Source organism: Jaculus jaculus, chromosome 7 (assembly GCF_020740685.1).
Source record: "Jaculus jaculus isolate mJacJac1 chromosome 7, mJacJac1.mat.Y.cur, whole genome shotgun sequence".
NCBI classification, from domain to species: domain Eukaryota; kingdom Metazoa; phylum Chordata; class Mammalia; order Rodentia; family Dipodidae; genus Jaculus; species Jaculus jaculus.
Genome location: NC_059108.1, coordinates 157,504,678 through 157,524,413, shown reverse-complemented (window position 1 = coordinate 157,524,413; position 19,736 = coordinate 157,504,678). Strand labels below are relative to the sequence as shown.

General features: G+C 53.5%; 2 protein-coding genes across 4 annotated transcripts; both read right to left on the bottom strand.

Moving 5' to 3' along the window:
• Positions 1-230: 230 nt before the first annotated feature.
• On the bottom strand, positions 231-11,717 carry Tedc1 (tubulin epsilon and delta complex 1). 3 transcript variants are annotated; one of them, XM_004665572.2, is made up of 8 exons: positions 11,425-11,714; positions 11,255-11,333; positions 10,622-10,824; positions 10,221-10,376; positions 9,566-9,664; positions 4,337-4,423; positions 3,841-4,020; positions 231-2,100 (listed from the first exon to the last, which is right to left on the bottom strand). In XM_004665572.2, the coding sequence occupies exons 1-8, from the start codon at positions 11,557-11,559 to the stop codon at positions 1,771-1,773; spliced, it is 1,269 nt and encodes a 422-aa protein (XP_004665629.1). In that variant the 5' UTR covers positions 11,560-11,714; the 3' UTR covers positions 231-1,770. The 3 variants fall into 3 exon arrangements, with proteins under 3 accessions (XP_004665629.1, XP_045009786.1, XP_045009785.1); XM_045153851.1 differs by lacking the exon at positions 3,841-4,020 and having other exon boundaries at positions 11,425-11,717; XM_045153850.1 differs by lacking the exon at positions 9,566-9,664 and having other exon boundaries at positions 11,425-11,715.
• Positions 11,718-13,726: 2,009 nt separating this feature from the next.
• On the bottom strand, positions 13,727-15,565 carry Crip1 (cysteine rich protein 1). Its single transcript, XM_004665661.2, has 5 exons — positions 15,416-15,565; positions 14,485-14,579; positions 14,349-14,406; positions 13,981-14,027; positions 13,727-13,853 (listed from the first exon to the last, which is right to left on the bottom strand). Exons 1-4 carry the CDS (start codon positions 15,453-15,455, stop codon positions 13,987-13,989), a joined length of 234 nt encoding a protein of 77 aa, XP_004665718.1. The 5' UTR covers positions 15,456-15,565; the 3' UTR covers positions 13,727-13,853; positions 13,981-13,986.
• Between the last annotated feature and the right edge of the window lie 4,171 nt (positions 15,566-19,736).

The window sequence follows — 19,736 nt, the reverse complement described above, 5'->3', positions numbered from 1 at the left end:
GGGACAGAACCCATACATGGGGTGAGGGTGGACACTCCTAAAGGGCAGGGACGGCTCCAGGCCCAGTCATAACCACACTTGGGCAACTTCGGACACATGCACCACTTTGTGCATCTGGCTTTAATTGGGTACTGGGGAACTGAACCTAGGCAGTAAGGCTTTGCAAGCAAACACCTTTAACCACTGGGCCATTTCTCCAGCACTCATGTTCATAAGGACTGCCACCAAAATCTTTTGACACATCATTTATTAGACCCTGGATTATCTTTCTTCATGGTCTGCCCCCTCCCAAAGGTACCAGGGATAGAATCCAGAGCTTCACACGTAGTAGTCAAGTGGTGTTCCACTCAGCTACATCCTCAAGATATTCCTTCACATTGCCCCTCAGCTCCCTGAGTCACACGCACACACACACATGGGATTCTGACTAGAACAAGTGGAACCCTGGCAGCAGAGCATATGGAGAAGTGACTACCCATAACACTGGGTCTGCATTTGGGTTTCTTAAAGTAAATATCCAGAAGGCTGCTGGGAATCCCAAGTCCGGGCAGTTTTCGGAGGCAAGGAGCTCAAGGCTTGCTTATTAAAGCACAAGAGCCCTCATGACACAGGGGCAAGGAGCTGAAGACAGCAGAAGGGCTGGGTGCAGAAGCCCAAAGGCAACTTTGCAGTGGTGGAGGCCACATGCCCTAGACCAGAACTGGAACCCACAGGCAGAAGCAACATGAGGAAGAGCTGCAGGCCAGGAGTTCAGCACAGCGCAGCGGCATGCCTAAGGCTCCAGTAACTCTCAAGGCTACATCCATGAAGGTCACGGAGGCCATTTAACACGGCTCCATCCAACAGCATGTTAGAAACAGCTGCTGGAGCACAGCGGCATGATGGGCAATCCTAGAGAGTGCCTACTCGTACCAGAGCTGGCATACCAAATGTGGACTGTCACTCAGCACACAACCCAGGCAAGCAGAAAGACCCCATGGGAGAATGTTCTGGTAAAGGGCCTAGGATGCCTAGTCTGGAAGTGGCCTTGAGACTGAGCTGGTAGGTCCCACCACTGCCTGATGTTGGGTCAGTGTTTAGAGCTGGGGATAGAGAGAGAGGCAGGGCTGGAGGCCACAAGGCCTGCCTGTGCCCACTGGCTGGGAGAAACTGAGATGGGAGAAAGCCATCCCACCAAGCTATATGGGTACATCCTGAACACAGGCAGCTTTGTCAGGGCTGAGCTCACACAGCAAGCTCCAGAACAAAGGCCCTCTGTCTGCACTGCTGCTTCCCCTCCCCCTCACTTCCCAGGGCTCCCATCTGCCCCCCACACCTCACACATGCACACCAGGCACATCCATGGCCCAGCAAAGGAGGGCTCTGCTGCTCAGCCTGGAGTGAAGGACATAGCCAGAGTCCAGGGAAGGGTACAGGAAGTTGTTCAGAGCTGTTCCATTCAGGAGAGGCCTGGGCTTCCCTGACACTTGCCTCTCCGGGTCCCAACATACTCTGTGCTGTAGACCATGCCTATCTCTCCATCGTAGTGCCAGCCCTGCTCAGGGCTGAAAGGGCACTGGGAGAAGGGAGGAGGGCAGCAGCCTGGTCCCCCAGGGAAGGTTCTACCATGCATTTCTAGATTCCTTCCCAGAGGGACCAGCCCATGGCCACATTACAACTATAAGCCTAGGGTCTGGAGGGAACACATAGCCTGGAGCTCTGCACCCACACCTTAGGCTGCTCCTCTGATACCTAGTTAGGCCCTTCACACAAGGGCACATTCAGGGGCCCTTAGTGTCCAGGAGCCAGGATCCAAATAAGGCCAGGCAGGGTTCCTGCCAGCCTGGCCAGCTCCTGCTGACATTGATCTTGTAGTTGGCGCAGTGACCCGTCCAGACTGGCCTCCTGAGTCCTCAGCATCCTGATCATTTCTGCCGCCTGCAAGTCTTGGGGTCCCGGTGTCCCATCCTTGCTTCTCACCAGTCGGTGGGGCCTCTGGAGCTGGGGAGGGCCTCCGGATTGTTCCCAGGATCTCTGCAGGGCTGTCAGCTCCTGTTCCACAGTCTCCTGCAGGGTTTTCCTTGCAGTAATCCACTCTGGCCCCCTGCCTAAGCTGCTAACCTGAATGAGAGAAGGTGGAAGCTCCTGAGCTCTGGTAGTGCTGTCCCCCAGGATGGATGGCTCAAGAGCCTCTCAACACTCTCCGCAGCCCCGCAGCCCTGAGGCTCCAAATGAAGGCTAAATGCCCAGATATAATTTCAGTCAAAGAAACGCTGACCACCCTAGATCAGCACAGAAGACCCAGCCGGCCCACACTGCTTCACCCTCACAAAGCACCAAAACCCTATACCAGCAGCAGCTGGGACACAGGAAGGCCCAGGGAAGCAAGACCCCAAGTCTTCCCTCAGGACCTCCAGCCATAGTCCACCAACCCTGGCTCAAAGACAGAGGATGGAGTGAGTGGGGCTGACCCTCAGGGCAGTGCTTATCCAAAGACCCTATGGACAGCAGGTCTGGGGTGGAGGCCAAACTGATGAGATCTTCCCGCCCAAATCCACTCAGATGGAAGCCACACTGAGCCCCTGGGTGCCTTGCAACTCTGCCCGTACAGTTCTCAAAAAGTGCCCTGAACCAGGACAAGAGCAGGACTTACTCCTAGGGAAGCAACTACTTTATTGGAGGGGAGGGCACCTCCAACTCAACTACAACCCAAGTAGGGTGTGGCAGGGCAGTCTCACTGGAGTGGACATGGTGGGCACACAGCCCCTGCTCTTCATTGAGAGTTACTAAAGAGCACAGGTGGAACCTGCTTGAAGCATCTGATAAAATGCTACCAAAAAAAGTAACTGATGCCAGGCATGATGGTGCACACCTTTAATCCCAGCACTTGGGAGGCAAAGGTAGGAGGATCATCATTGTGAGTTCAAGGCCACGTTCAGAGTACATAATGAATTCCAGGTCAGCCTGGACTAGAGCGAGACACTACCTTGAAGAAAAAAAAAAGGTAACTAAGGCTGGGGTGATGTCTCAGCAGCTAAGAGCACTTGCTGGGAGTGTCTGAGACTACAAGAACCCAGATAAATATCTGGGTGTGACCACATGCCTATAGTCTCAGGCTGTGCTGAGGTTTGCTGATGGGAAGAGAACAAAGAAAGGAGGAAAGGAGGAGAGGGAGGGAGAGAGAAGGGAGGGAAGGAAGGAGGAAGGGAGGGGGGGAAGGAAAAGAGGTAGGGATGGAGAGATGGAGGAAAACAGCAGCTCCAAGTAGAGAAAGACCCCATCTCAAGGAAGTATGTGGAAGAGCAACAGGGAAGGGAACCTGAAATCCTCCCCTGGGATCTACACACATGCATACACATGACACATAAACACAACACACCACACACACACACACACATTCTCTCTCTCTCTCTCTCTCTCTCTCTCTCTCTCTCTCTCTCTCCCTCTCTCTCTCTCTCCCTCTCTCTCTCTCTCTCACACACACACACACACACACACACACACACACACACACACACACACGATAGGCAAAAGACAGGGCAGGTGGTTGATGTAAGTGGAGGGGTAGATAATTCGGAGCAGGAATGCCTCCCTCCTCTGTACAGAGTCTCCAGGAGAGGATGGGGACAGTAGTGAGGGACAGTACTGTCCCTAAACTACAGACCCCTGTTAAAATTTAGTGGCTGGATCTATCACCTACCAAACTTAATTTAATTAAGTAGGTGATTCTACTATTGGCTCAAATGGTGAACTGTGTTCTCCTCCAGAAATGGCCAGCTCAGGGAAAGAGAAAGGAACAAGGTGAGGCTTGAGGGTGGGCTAGCAGTGATGGGCAGGTGAGGCAGCTGTCCAGGAGCTCACCTGGGCCTCCCAGGCAGCGCGACGGGGCTCAGCTGCCTCCTGAAGCTCCTCCTGCAGGGCTTGCAGCTCCCATGCTACCAGCTCCAACTCACCAAGCCCACGTTCAGGGATCACAGGCAGGGTCAAGGGCTGTGAAGGCACTGCAGGAGCCCCTGGGGTACAGGCACCCAGGACCGTGTCCTGTGAGAGAGTGAAGCACCATGCTTCCAATGGGGGCAGAAAGTGCAGATATCCAGAAGGCAGTAGTGACACTCCCAGGTCCCAATGCACAACTACTGACATGCCAGCTTTTGGTGGAAGACAAAAACCAAACCTCTGGGAGAACCACATGAGAGCCAGCAACATCAGGTCTCCACAGAGGACAAGCAGATGTCCTGAGAGCCTTCTCTTCTGTCTGAGAGGTACAAAGAACTGCCCCACCCCTACCACCAAGAGGCTGTAACTGCTAATGGGGCTGGGGAAGGAAAGGGAAGGGAAGCAGGGAGAGCTTCCTCACCATCCACTGCCAGAAGACCAGCTCACAGCGTCGCCACTCCAAAGCCGCCTCCAGGCGCACATTCTCACACTCCAGTGCCTGCAGTAGCTGACAAAAAAAAAAAAAAAAGCCATAGCTGAAGGCTGGAGAGATGGCTTAGCAGTTAAGCGCTTGCCTGTGAAGCCTAAGGACCCCAGTTCGAGGCTCAATTTCCCAGAACCCACGTTAGCCAGATACACAAGGGAGTGTACACATCTGGAATTCGTCTACAGTGGCTGGAAGCCCTGGTGCACCCATTTTCTCGCGCACGCTCTCTCTGCCTCTTTCTGTCTGTCGCTCTCAAATAATAAATGAATAAATAAACAAAAAGCCATAGCTGAGCCAGACCACCCACTGCTCACCTCCTGTACCAGGTTCTTTCTGGCCCCAGGGATCAGAGGGGCCAAGGCATCACCACTAGGCCACCACTCTCTCTGGCTTTTAGGGTCCTTACCACACAGAATCTACCCAGCACAACTACCCTTACCCTTATCAAGACACATGGCTATGCTTGGCTGCCATTCCTCTCTGAGAACATCTGTGGCCCCCTTGTCTGCCCTCCCTATAAGGCTCACAAGGTGTGGGGCTGAGTCCAGGGGCCTCTGAACAAAGTGCTCCATCCATACCCTACTGACTGTGGGCTGGGCATAGATGAGGAGGCCAAGGACTGGGAAGCTTCCTGGGCCCTCCCGTATAACTTTGGGAATCCCCGAAGTCAAGCAGGAGTTTGCACCTGACCAAGTAGTAGAAGGTGGCCGTAGGAGTATGGGGTAGGAGGGTAGGATAGAGGTAAGCCATGCTCTAGAAGGAAGGACAGGGCCAGGTCAAAACAAACCCACCACCAGCAGCAGCAGCCCAGAGGCTGCTGGGCACTAACAGATATGCGTCAGAGATTCCAGCACAGTGACCCAGAGTCCAGCATCACTGGTCTGCTCTGGCCTTTGCCTCCTGAGGCTCCTTCTCCTGTCTGGCTGGACCCAGAAGCCCCCTAGCTCCTTGCCCCTCAATCCTTGGTTAGAAACCCCCAACCTGGAGGCTCTCTTCTAAACACACTCACCCAGAATACCTGATCATTCCTTCTAAAAAACAAGATACTGGGAGATTTGCAAGTTAAGGATGCCTCTGGACATTTTATAGGTGAATGCTCAAAGGCCAAATCCATACAAAAGGCAAGTGTTCTCACCCTTGACATCTGTGTCAGGGTTCTAGGGCCCCTATGCAGGAAAAGAACTCCTGTGGGGGACAGCACATGCCAGGCCCTCTGCCCCCAAATTCTTCATCCCTGGCTCCCCAGAATGCAGAGAGCAAATGGAGAGATGGGGCCTGGGGCCCAAGCAGTGGGGAAGAAGCCTTGAGTACCAGCCAAAACTAGTCCATCTGAAACACAGCAGACACAGGGGAATAGAACCACCATGTGTGGGTCCCAGGATCCTCGGAGCCACAGTTCCCTAGAGACAGTCAGGCAACTTGCAAAGCAGGGTCTTGAGCGGCCGTGAGTGCGATGGGAAGTACACCCAGGAGACAGCTTCAGAGAGTAGCTAGGTTTATTTGCCAGGGGAATGAGTTTTTATAAGCAGTTGAGAGAGAGCAGGGAAGAGGGTCCTAAGGGGATTAGTGGGTTCAAAGGTTGCTTGCCTAGGAATGTTCATTCCAGCACTAGGGTGAGTCAGGTGATCTACATAGTTGTAGGAAGGGGGCCGCAGGGGGATGGGCTGTGTGAAGACTACTGGCTGATAAGGAGCTTCCTAGGCAACTGGCCAAAGGTCACAGGGCTATGAGCAAAGCCTAAGTCTCAGGATGTCCAGGTGTCCTGGACCTGGAGAGGGAGTGGCCTCCTGTAGCTAGAGGCCCTTACCTGCGCCTGGGAGCTCAGGCATTTTAACCCTCAGTGGCCCAGGGCCCTAACCTGTGCCCCACAACCACAGAACCATAGACAGAGATGGGAGGTAGGGAAAGATGTAAAGAGCCAGACCAGAGGAAGGGGAGCAAACAGGTCTACAACCCAAACCAAATGAGCAAAGACCCCACCCATGGGTACAGGGCACCTAAACATACTAGTAGAAGGACATGTAATTCAGTCTTTAAACTCTAGAAGCCAGGCATGGTGGCACATGCCTTTAATCCCAGCACTCAAGAGGCAGAAGTAGAAAGATCACTATGAGTTCAAGGCCACCCTGTGACTACAGAGTGAATTCCAGGTCAGCCTGGGCTAGAGTGAGACCCTACCTCAAAAAACCAAAATAAATAAATAAAACAGTTGCCAGGAGGCCCAATACCACTAGAACATGGGCGGGGTGGGGGGGACATGATGAAGAAGCAAACAAGCCTCTTCACCGTCTCATGACTCTACACCCCAATTCTGCATTCTCTTGAGGTAGCTATCGCACCTGCAGGAACAAGGGCACAGAGGGAGCAAATAAATGGTGTGGGCTCTATGGTAATTAAAAGAACTGCATAGTCACACAACAGCATACCTGGCTGCTCACACATCAGGCACAGATCATTCCAGAAGCTTTTGGGACCCATTCTAGAAATAGAGATCTTGCAGGTAGGCCAGGTCCAGGCTTTGGACACCTTCCAGCAACACAGAAGAAAGCCAACCCATGGCCCCAGTCCACATGGCCACAACTGTCTGCAGTCTGCAGCACCAGCACAGGCCAATCTCTGAGACAAGGTATGTCTTATCCACCTCTCCCAGTAACTGGTCACCCAGCAGCATCCCAGGCAGTGCCATAATGAGCCAGAAAGGCCTTCACTCTGCTCCAATCCAAAGACCAGGGGCTAGAAGCTTAGTTTTGCTGAGTCACTACTGAAAGGATGTCAGAACCAAAGGCACAAAGGGACACCCAAATGCTGCCTAAGCACTTCAAGGCCAAGTATTGGCCATACCACACTGAGCCTAAGAGACGGAGGCCCAGCTGATACCAATAGTCAGGCAGCTTAGAACCCTTGGCCCATAGGGGGCACACAAATCCAGGCTTTGGCCAGCTCCCCTCCAAAACACGGAAGAAATCCAGGAGCAAGGAACAAGGGTCAGACCCATTTGCTCCTGACCCTGGATCCTCTGGTCCCATCTGCAAGATAGGTATGAGATAAAACAGAGGGTTAGGAAAAGGAAGAGGCAGAGAAGGGGCTGGGCCTGAAAGGAGGGGCAACCCAGCCTAAGCTCCAACCCTGCTACCCAGTACTAGATACCTAAAGCCAGTGGAGCAAGCCAACTACTCAGGATAGACCACAGTCCATCTCAAAAGTGGTGGCCAGCTCTGATCCTGTCCTAAAACCTCAGGGCAAGCCAGACATGGTGACACATGCCTTAAATCCCAGCACTCAGGAGGCAGAGGTAGTAGGATCGACATGACTTTCACCCCAGGCTAGAGCAAGACCCTACCTTGAACAAAAAAAGAAAAAGAGGGCTGGAAAGATGGCTTAGCAATTGAGGTGCTTGACTGCAAAGCCTAAGAACCCAGGTTCAATTCTCCAGGACCCACATAAGGCAGATGCACAAGGTGGTGCATGTATCTGGAGTTTGTTTACAGGGGCTGATGGCCCTAGCATGCCCATCCTCCCCCTCTCTATCTGCCTTTCTATCTCTCTCTCAAATAAATAAACTTAAAAAAAAGAAGAAAAAGCCCAGAGTGGTGGTGCACGCCTTTAATCCCAGCACTCTGGGAGGCAGAGGTAGGAGGATCACCGTGAGTTCAAGGCCACCCTGAGACTACATAGTGAATTCCAGGTCAGCCTAAGCTAGAGTGACACCCTACTTCAACAAACAAAACCAAAAAAAAAAAAAAAAGAAGAAGAAGAAGAAGAAGAAATCCTCAGGACAAAGCTGACCAAGAGAAAAAAAAAAAAAAAAAAACAGTGGTGATGTGCAGTCAGGCCCCAGAAGAAGGTCAGCAGAGGTGAAAAGAGAGGGGGCAGAGAAAGTGGGAGGAACTGAACTTACTGAGGAAAAGCTGGGGATGGGCCAGCAGACACCTTTTTTTCCCCCCACATTATGGGCTTATTATAGAGACTATCACAAGAAAAACATACAAACACACCTGAAAAGATGCAAAGTCCAAAGCACATGTGAAGAGGACCTGCTTACATCCCTCCCCAGGTACACCAGGAACTTCCCATGTTCTGATACCTAAAAGCCCTACAAACTCTGACATATTGGGTTTCCGTGAAGATATCATTACTTAAACCTGACTGATTAAGTCACTGGTGAGCACCTCTCCCCTCATCAGAGGTTGGAGTATGAGGCTGCAAGTCCCAACTCTAATTCTATCTTACCCTGAAACTGCCTAGAAGGCTACCTGTCATCAGTCAACACACTAGTATAAAAAAAGACCTGAGCTGGGTATGGTGGCACACACCTTCAATCCCAGCACTTGGGAGGCAGAGGTAGGTGAATCTCCACAAGTTCAAGACCACCATGAGACTACATAGTGAATTCCAGGTCAGCCTGGGCTACAGTGAAACCCTACTTTAAAACACACACACAAACACACACACAACAAAAAGACCCATCACTTTCCAAGCATCTTAGGAATTGTATGCCATGAAATAGGACAAAGACCAAATACATATTTAACAATATCACATACTGACACTCTTCTTGTCAGTGCCCCAGCAACTTTAGGCAGAGGACACATCACCACCCAAGCTCAGAGCCTGGTTCTCTTCCAGGCCAATGCACTCCAAGACTTGGGTCTACCTGGGAGCCCCAGGAACCCATCATCTCATAAGAGGTGATGAAATGGCCCTCCTTAGAAATCACAGGGTGGCCTATAGTCAGCAAGTAGCACCAAGACATACCTCAGCACACTCTCCACAACATGCCCCTGTGAGCTTGGTCCTAGGCTCTGAAGGGCAGCTGTCCCCAACACTAAACTCCTCCCCAGTTCCAGGCATACCAAATGACAGTGTACACCTAAAGGCTCAGCTCAGATCTGAGATCAGTATTCCTCCATTCTGGTGGTCCCCATCCTTAGCCACTTCCAGCCCAGGCTAGACAACATGCCCTCCAACACAGCTCCTAGTCTGCATTCCTAGACAGGCAGGCAGTCCATGCAGTAGGTAGAGTTCTGGCACCCACAAATGATAGCAAATTTGAAAAACACCCAGAGGCACAGAAATCAAAGCCTGACACTAGCCCCAGGTACTCCCCAACAGGGCACACTCCACTATGGGCAATGCCTGCTACAAAACTTTGCCAGTCCTCACCTGTTGGGTGTTATCTGGGTCCCTGAGCATCTCTGTTTCAGCAACAGACAGATGGCTAAAGCGCTGGTGACTGTGGCTTCCACAGGTGTACAGGTGTATCTGCAAAAGCAATATGCTCAGACTGGGGAACAGCTCCCCAACATTTCCCTCAGCCCTATGTGAGACCCTCATAGCCCACTTACAGCCAGGCAGAACAGGGCCAGGCTTAGGATAGCTAAGCAATGCTGGGGTCCAGGCAGAAGAGGGGCAGCAGGCATTCTCCATGAGTGCTTCACCACCCCACCTTGTTCCCCAGGGGGCACAACACGGTAAAGACAGGCCCCACCCAGCTCACAGAGGTGAGACCTGATTCAAAGGCCAGATTAACCCGGGCATGGTGGCACACGCCTTTAATCCCGGTACTCAGGAGACAGAGGTAGGAGGATCGCCTGAGTTCAAGGCCACCCTGAGACTCCATAGTGAATTCCAGGTCAACCTGAGCTAGAGGGAGAACCTACCTCAAAGAAAGAAAGAAAAAAAAAAGTCAAAGGCCAGAGTAGGAACAGGCCCAGCAGTCCAGTGAGCCAACAATGTGGGCAGATATGAGCCACAGGAAAAGACGACCTGGGATGCAAGACAAACAGGAGAAGCATGAGAGGTAATATACCCCTACTACCTTGCTCAGGAGGGAGCAGTGCTCCTGTTGACTGGAAAGCAATTGCCGCCACCTGATCCGCAACTTTCCCATCAGCCACTGCACTTGGTGGAGGTCCACAGGACCTTCTATTTCCATACAGGACGCAGGAGGGCCAGGTCTGGCCAGGACCACAGACTGGAAAGGAAGCAAGAGTCAAGACCTGTTCTATGCCCCACACTGCCGCAATGAAGGGGCTAGAGCAGTGTGGGCCACGCTGCCTACCCAGGACTAAGCCTCCCCATCTCAGCTGGGAAGCTGGATGAGCCCCTCCGAGGGGCAAGATTAGACCTGTCTTTGCTCTGGGAACAGGATTTGGAACCACAGAGAAACCCAGGACTCTTGAGTAGAGCTGGGCCTAGACACTTTCACTCCATACTCACCTCAAACAGGGACACCTGGTCACCCAGCTGCACCCGGCTCTGGGCCAGCAGCTGCTCAAGCAGGGGTCCTCGTGCCAAGAGCCAAGACAGGGCCAGCAGCAGCTCCCGGCTACTCTGGGAGTTGCCCTCAGAGCGTTGTGCCAGAACAGACCTAGGATAGCCCTGGGAGCGCAGCACTGACTTCACCAAGCGGACTTGGAACTCTGGAGGAGCAGACCAATAGCTCGCGCGGGGATGGCGGGTGGAAGGGGACCCTACCTAGAGAAGACACCATCTGAATCTCTCCAGGAACCTTTACACCCCTAGCCATAGACTCGGAAGAGGAGACCAAGAAGGGGGTCCTCTGAGAGCCTACTATACGGCCAGGTCCTAACCAGGAGGCAGGACTTCTCTGGGCGGTTGAACGGGGTCTAACCAACAGCAGAACTTCACTGGAGTGGGCAGGTGAAAGGGGCCAGAGCTGGTGGGACCAGACCTTGGAGAAATGGGTGGGGCGGTGGCTGTCATTAAGGATTGGAACAAGAGCTAAGCCTCTAGGAGCAAAGTTTACCAAACACGCACCTTAAACCCTAACGCCCCATGGACGGATCCAAAGGTCTTCGGGGGTGTGGCTTCCTAGGGGGCGAGGCTTACCTGGAACCAGAGTGGCGCCAGTTTTGTCTGTCGCGAGCGGAGAGAGCACGCGGAAAAGAAGCTGCCAGAGCGCGGGAGCCTGCAGCGAACAAACACGAGGTCAGAGGGGCCAAGGCAGGGTATCCGCCCGGAACAACGCCCAGCCCGGCCGCCTGCCCGGAGAGGCTCACCGCCTCCGGACGGTCGAACTTGGCGCGGCGGAATATCTCAGGGCTGGGCCCAGCTGGTAGCGACCGACTCAGAGCGGCGATAGCCTCGGGCAAGGCCCCGGCCGCCCTGTCCTCCCGGCGCCTCCGCCTCCCCATGCAGCCGGCTCTATGAAGCGTCGGACAGCCCGCCGAGGCGGGCCGAACCAGCGACCAATCACCGCGCCTTTGCCGCCGGGCCCAATGAGCGGTGACCCTGGCATAGCTTAGTCATCCTGTGCGCAGGCACTTCCGAGACGCGGGGGTGGGCGTCTTGGGTGTAGCCAACTCGACAGAATTCGCCCGGTCTGGAATCCGCCAATCAGCGCCTTTAGCCACCCGCCGCCTAGCAACCGCGGCCAGCGCGAAACTAGAGAGTGCGCATGCGTCCGAGACGCCCACCAGTCCGCCCCAAGCTGCGGTGGTCGGAGCTCTCACCACCAGGGGGTGCCAGAGCCCTACCGCAGGCAACTCAGCAATGCAAAGCCTGGGGCGACCCACCGACCGACCTCGTAGCCAATATTTAGAGAAGAGTTTCTCTCCATTACCGCATCTCACTTTAAGCCTTGAGGAAAATCTACCAATTTAGGAAAAAGTGAAGTGGTCTTGTTTTAATTGAGGTTTCCCACAAACCACACATTGGCAGGCCATAAGCGAAGGCCAAAAGGGAATCTGCAGGGGCGAGAACGAACTGAGCTCTGCGCACTCGACGTCACTAGGGTGTAGCTGGGACAAGGAACTGTACCGTGTGTACTCCACACCTCAAAGCCAGAAAGGAAACAGGTGGAGAGGAAGGTGCGGAAGGAGGTTGGAAGGAAACCTCAAGCACCTGATTGCTTGGCCACACCCACATGCTGGTCACGCCTTCCGGAAGCGCCGAACTCGGGGCCCACTTCTCGGCTTTGGCTTTTCGAAAGTCTGCCCAGAGGCAGGCCTCCGTACTGTCCTCTGCTTCACCCTGGCACCTGCCAGCCGCCTCTTGCTGCAGAACCTCCTCAGCTCGCCCTGGCGCTCTCAGCTCTTCTGTTTCCGGCCCTTCGCCAAATGGCCGCGCCCAGCCAGACTCGGCCCGCGTACTCCTGCTCCTGCTGCCCTGCGTCCAGAACCAGGCCGGTCCTGCCCACAACCCAAACACGCAGAACCCCACAGCCTTGGGAGCAAAAGTTTTGTTTCTGGTCGGTGTGCGTCCCAAGGAGCCCTTTGCCTCTCAGGGTCTTTGCAAGGAGAGACCCTGCCCCAAACAAGGTGGAAGGCAGGAGTGTTCCTCCACCACCCCTTAACTCTTATAGGTATCATCTCCCTGAGGGTTCACCCCCAATTGGTTCCAAATTGTCTAAGCTACAACGGAGGGGGAGACACAGCTTTGGGAGCTAGGAGACAAGGGCCTCAGGGATGAGGAGTAACTGAGCAAAGGATGTCCTACAGTATCTGCCCTGACCTCACGATGTCGTTGGACCCTGTGGTCGGTTCCACATCACCCCAGCTTTTCGCGCTCTATCGGTAACCCTCAGGTAGGCATCTTCTGTTCTCCATGGTGTTGGCATTCGGAGCAATATAAAACACCCTGGCCTCCAACTCGTGGAATTCTGGATTACCCAGTCTTACACTGCACTGTCAGTCAGCCTGCAGTACATGCACCAAAACCTATGGCAGGTCAGGCCAGTCCAGCTAAGCATCTCTGCTCTTGATGCTCGTCAAAGTCTGGGCGGCCAGCAGAGGAGGACTCAAAACTCAGAGTGCCCTGATTAGGCAAAGGAATTACCATAAAGTCCACTCTACTACTGCACAGCTAGCCCTCAAATCCCATAAGAGCACCAGGCCACCTGGGGCATTCCAGGGAAGGAAGGACAGCCATGTGGAGGTGGTGTCTGGGTCCTGGCTAAGCAGCTGCAGCACACCCACAAGGGTGCAGAGGGGAATCACAGGGGGCAGGGTGGGGTGGCAGGAAGTGGAAGGGGGCCAGGCAAGAAGTACACACAACTCTCCCAAATCTGCTTTAAAAAGGAACCGGCTCTAGCTGACTCACCCTCTGACTGTGGCCAGCTCCACCCACCCCATCCTCATGCTCCTCCTGGAGCCCCGCCCCAGACTAGAACTGGTGAGAGGTCTCGGGTCACTTCAGTGGGTCCTCGAGTTAGAAAGATCTGAACTCTTTCCCTGCAGAGAACTTCCACCATGGGCCCCTCCCTCAAAAGCCACCAGGAGGGCAGCAGCTGGGCCTGGGGTGACAGCTCTCAGCTGTAGTTCCCCTCCCACCAACCACCACCAGGCAAACACAACACAGGCCTTCAAAGATTCAGGTTTATTGAGGGTGTGAAGGGCTACTGGGAGACCTGCGTGTCTGGGAGTAGGATCTGGCATGTGCCTGGGCTGAAAATGCCCCAACCCGTGGCAGAGGATAGGATTTCCATGGCCTGTAAGAAGAGAAGAGACAGGTGTGGTGCTACCTCCATGCCCTGTACCTGCCCACCAGGGGTAGGCCCTGAGGAGTGTCCCCATCTTGTGGGCGGGTGGATTGGGTGGGAGTGGAGATGAAGCTACCTCGGTCTACTTGAAAGTGTGACTTTCAGCTCCACCTCTTCCGAACCCTGCAGAAAAGATACAAAGGTCAAAATGGGGCTGGAGAGATGGCTTGGTGGTTAAGGCACTTGCCTGCAAGGCCAAAGGACCCAGGTCTCACATCAACCAGATGCAGAAAATGGCGCACACGTCTGGAGTTTATTTGCAGGGACTGGTGGCATACCCATTCGCTCTCTCGCTCACTCTCGCTTTCTGCCTCTCTCTCATGCTCTTTCTCATTCTCCATAAATAAATAAAAGTTTAAAGAATATTTTAAAGACAGGTCAAATGTTGTGGGAAGGAAGCTGGAGGTGGATTAAGAGGTGGTCAAGAGCTGTCCAGCCACATACCTTTGGGCCCAAACATGGCGGAGTAGCAGGGATGGTTGCAGTAGGGTTTGCCTTCATGCTGCAAGGAGAAGGACATGGGTGACTTCCTTCACCCCAACCCTTAACCCCAGTGTCTCTGCTCTCCAGCAAAGCCTACCTCAGCATGGCCCCCGGAGGTCAGTGTCTTTCCACATTTCTCACACTTCAAGCAAGGCCGATGCCAGTCTTTGCCCAACGAGGTCACCCGCTCAGCTGCACAGAAACACCCTTCTTTGAGACTGAAGGCTCAGTACACCCCTCCCCCATGACTCATTCTCTCAACTTGGCAGCCCACTCTGACGCCCATGGAGGAGGTACCTCCCAGTCCTTTGGTCCATATCTGCCAAATCAACAGACAGGGTCGCTTAACCCCTGGGGCATTCCTAGGTGCTAGCCCTTAGGGATTGTAGAGCTCTAGAGGAGACCTTTTGAGGGCTGGGTGGAGTGTGGGGAGCGGGATCAGAGTACCTTGGGTCAGGACCCCAGAGTTAAGTCCTCTGACCTCTGCGCAGGGACAAATGGGACCACTTATGTCCTTCCTTCCCTTCCGTGGGGGCCCAGAGGCACGAGAAAAGCAGGAAGCAGGGCACGCAAAATCAGAACGCGCCCCGGGATGTCGGATTCCCCGTCTGTTTCTACTTAGCTATGGGAGGGGCAGTCCCAGTCCCACGTTCCTTCCTAGCCCGCGGGGACCCCGCCCAGGGCGCACCAAGAAAAAGCGGGAGACAGCACCAATTAAAGGAGGAGGGAGACCCAAAGGCTGAGATGATGGAAACGGAGAGACCCAGAAGCTGGGGTCACAGAGACGGGAAAAAACCAAAAGCAGGAAGACGTGGACACAGGAGACAGTGAATGGCCAGAGTTGACAGCAGACCCACCTGACGCAGGCTGCCCACCCTCACCTTCCAGACCGCCGCGAGGGAGGTCTACAGGTTGGCTCCCCCGCCCATTTAAGTGGCCGGACAGGCCTCAGGGCCTCGCTTTCGCATCCCGCCTGCCTTGCGCCCGAAGGCGCGCTAGGAGAGGCCGGGATAGCCGGGTGTGCTCACCGAAGTACACCTCCTTGTCGCACTTAGGGCACTTGGGCATGGCGGAGCCTGGTGCGGGATGAGTGTCTGCAGCTAGGAAGTAACAGGCTGTCGATTCCGGACTGGGCGGAGTCGGCCTGGTCCGTGCTTTTCAAGGACCCCACGGCCCTGCCCCTTGAGGCCCCTCCTCCAGGTCCGCCCCCTGAGTCGGGAACTTGGACCCCAGGACCTCAGATCCGGACTGACTGATAAAGTACTGTCTTTTGTTCCACTCCGGAATCTGGCAGACTCACCCTGGCCAAAGGCCGAAGTGAGGCGCAGGGTCTCCGGGGGACCCCCTGGGGGAGGGACTGTTCGGGCTCTCGGGTCCACGCCCCGTTCCCTTGGAGCAGTGTAGCCTGCAGTCCTAGATCTAGGGCCATGGGGATGTCCCAGACTGGAAGTGGCTCCCCACCTGAAGCCAACAACTGCTTGCACCTGCGCAAGCCGGTGGAGAGTCAAAGAAGGAGCAAATCCCCTTTAAAGTTTAGATGAAGCTGGGCGTTGTGATGCAAGCCCGTCACCCCAGTACTAGCGAGGCTTGAAGCAGATGGATCGCCATGAGTTTCAGGCCAGCCTGGTGTAGAGGATAAAACTGTTTCAAAACAAAAACAAACAAACAAACAAAAAAGTGTAGGTGGATAGCGTTGGAAGTCATTCTTTGCACACTTTGACCCTGTCTTAACCCAGAGGATTGAGGACATATTCTGAGAGTCTCAGCCTGATGGCCCAACCCTTCCCAGCCCTTCTCTGGTCTTTCAACCCACGCAGAGATCTGGAGACCAGCCTCCCCGTCCTGGAATACCCAGTCCAGCTACCCCCCCTCCAACAACTCGCTGCTCCCTGAAAACTCTACAGACCCGCAGCTGGAACATCCCAGGGGAATTCAGAGGGGATTCCCACTTAGGGCAGCTTATGGGGACCACAGAGAGAAGGGTTGAAGACTGGATGGACAAGGAAGATGAGGCCACACCCAAATCTCTTCCGTGATGCCTCAGGAGACAGGTCCTTATCGCTGGGGGAAGCACCCTAGCCCGCAAACGATCCAAGTCCGCCACCCTGCCAAGGCAGAGTCTGGCCCACGATTAGTACCAGGCAGACACCGGACGACCTAGAAGGGCTGACGCATGCCCTAGGGCCTGAGATGCAGAAGGGATGCCAAAGAGCCCCCATCATTCCATAAACTCAGGCCTCAATCTGAGTGACACCTGAGCCTTCTATCCCCTTGCCTAACTCACTGGTAGTGGGGTCATTGTCAGATAAACACTTCCTCCCCCCTTCATCTTCTTGCATTGTGCAAACTATATACTACCCCAGAATATGGACCCTTCCTTTTCTTGCTATCCCTCCCTTCAGACATCTTGCTACTGAAATCCTCATCTCCCCTTGGCAGACTCATCTCAAAACAATATGTATCCTCAGGTCCTGTCCAGGCTGTATCCCTGCAGCAGCACTGGTACTATCCCCCATACTGCCCAGGGACCCTGTGTCTGGGACTCAGCCTTGACTACACTTGTGTTCATACCTACCATTGCCAGCCCCCAAGGCTTTAGGGGAAGGGAGCTGGGGACCTCCATATCGGGATGCACCTCCTCTGACCCTAGCTGGGGTGGAGACTGGAGCACATAGGCTACAGGATTACAGAGGCACCATTCATCTGATGCAAAAACCAAAGACCAGGAACCCCACAGGTGTATTCCAAGTCCCAGCCCCCAACATTTTCCATTCTTGTCCCTTTTTTCTGGGACCACCACCACCACCACTCTGCCAACTTGGGCTCTACAAATACCACAAGGACATTCTGAAGTCCTCATGGACTGAGGTACACAACCCTACAAAGATGAACCCCACTTTCCAGCCTGGCAAGCCTTGAGACTCACCATGAGGCCTGGATCAATATACTCTGCCAGGCATGGGCAGCTCTGAGTGACTTCTGGACTTAAAGCACCAGCCCAACCCTCCCCACATCCATTTCTTTCTTTCTTTTTAAGATGCATAGAATTGCCTTTATTTATACTGAACAATTGATTTTTTTGTAAAGTTATTTACTTTTTTAAAATTTTTTAAATTTTTGTTAACATTTTCCATGATTATAAAAAAATATCCCATGGAGCCGGGCGTGGTGGCGCACGCCTTTAATCCCAGCACTCGGGAGGCAGAGGTAGGAGGATCGCCAAGAGTTCGAGGCCACCCTGAGATTACATAGTAAATTCCAGGTCAGCCTGAGCCAGAGTGAGACCCTACCTCGAAAAACCAAAAAAAAAAAAAAAAAATCCCATGGTAATTCCCTTCCTCCCCGCCGACACTTTCCCCTTTGAAATTCCATTCTCCATCATATTACTTCCCCATCTCGATCATTGTACTTACATATATACAATATCAACCTATTAAGTACCCTCCTTCCTTTCTTTATCTTCCCTTTATATCTCCTTTTTAACTTACTGGCCTCTGCTACTAAGTATTTCCCACATCCATTTCTGAGGTTCTTCTGGGCCAGTTTGATAAACAAGAGGTCTTGACCTCTCACCTCCTGACCCCATAGTCTGGAGACCAGCAGGGATAAGAGAGAGGCATCCCATAGCTAGAAGCTCAGATAGAAATCTGAGCAAAGTCCCTGGTGACAGGAAGAGAATACAGGCATGGCCCAGGACCATGTGGAAGCATTAGGTCACTACCACCACAGATCCCTAATCCTGGCCACACACATACCCTCAACTACTCATGGAGAAAACCAACAGCTGCTCAACAGGGCCCCAGCAGGCTGCCTACCTCCATCCCTCAACCGGGACCATGTGCTCCAGGGATACCAGACTGGGTGTCTGGATGCAGATGAGTGTCCTGGGCCTGCACGCATACATGCCTGTATGGGGTGGGTCCTTCGTGGCTTCTCTTGGGTCCTGTGTGTGGTCTCAGAGCACGTGGCAGCCCATGTTTCTGTTCAGCCCCACCCTACCACAGATTACTTGACAGATCTTCCCCAGCTTTCACCAAAGGACATTGGCTGGCACAAATGGGGACAATGACCTGGTCCTTGTTGTGCCCTCCACTGCACCACCCCATGATGGTTCCTTCCTTCATACCCTGGACTACAGTCCCACCTTGCACTTGGGACCCCCTCCCCTGAAATCATGATGAGTCCTTCTTGGCCTTCCTTGCTATTGTTTCCTGTTTTCATGGCCACAGGAGGGGTGCCAAGGGCCATGGGGCGGTGCCGTCTGTGTTAGTACACAGCAATTTTTCCAGACTATATACTCAGATGCACACACGTACATACACAGAGTCATGCACAAGCCAGCCCAGCTGCACAGGCCTGTGATGCTAGTCAGTCCTAATCAGGCTGAGGCAGGATTAGCTGTTCCCTGGACTACACAGTCAGACCCGTTAAAAAAAAGAAAAGAAATGAGCTGGACATGATGGCACACACCTTTAATCCCAGCACTTGGGAGGCAGAGGTAGGAGGGTCACCATGAGTTTGAGGCCACCCTGAGACTACATAGTGAATTCCAGGTTAGCCTGGGTTAGAATGAAACCTACCTTGAAAAAATAAAGTCATAAAGTCATACTCTACTCTGACCCAGACACACACAATCCCTGGAACTCTCAAAACTTACATAGTGGCTGCAAGTGTTCTGAATTCTTTGTAGTCCCCAGCTTCTTCCTCCATCCAGGCACCAGAACCAGGCTGCTGGCCCACCCAGGACCCTGCTCCCATCTGAGGCTCAGTTGGTTCCACTCTAGGCCCTGCCAGTTTGCCTGAGCCCCAGCCAGCACCACACACCAGATGACCTCTGCTCACCTGCTATCTCTTGGCCCAGGCTGTATGGAGGAGGATCATTGAGCAGGCCCACAGGGGCAATCTGACTGGAAGCCTTGGCTTTTCTGTATGACTGCATGGAATGGGGGAGGGAGATAGCAGTGTAGTGAGTGATAGAACAGGACACTGGAGCTGGAGAGATGGCTTAGCGGTTAAGCACTTGCCTGTGAAGCCTAAAGACCCCGGTTTGAGGCTCAATTCCCCAGGACCCATGTTAGCCAGATTCACAAGGGTGTGCACACATCTGGAGTTCATTTGCAGTGACTGAATGTCCTGGCGTGCCCATTCTCTCTCTCTCTCTCTCTCTCTCTCTCTCTCTCTGCCTCTTTCTGTGTCTGTTGCTCTCAAATAAATAAGTAAAAATGAACAATAAAAATAAAAATAAAAAGAAACAGGCATGGTGGCGCATGCCTTTAATTCCAATACTTGGGAGGCAGAGGTAGGAGGATCACTGTGAGTTCAAGGCCACCCTGAGACTACATAGTGAAT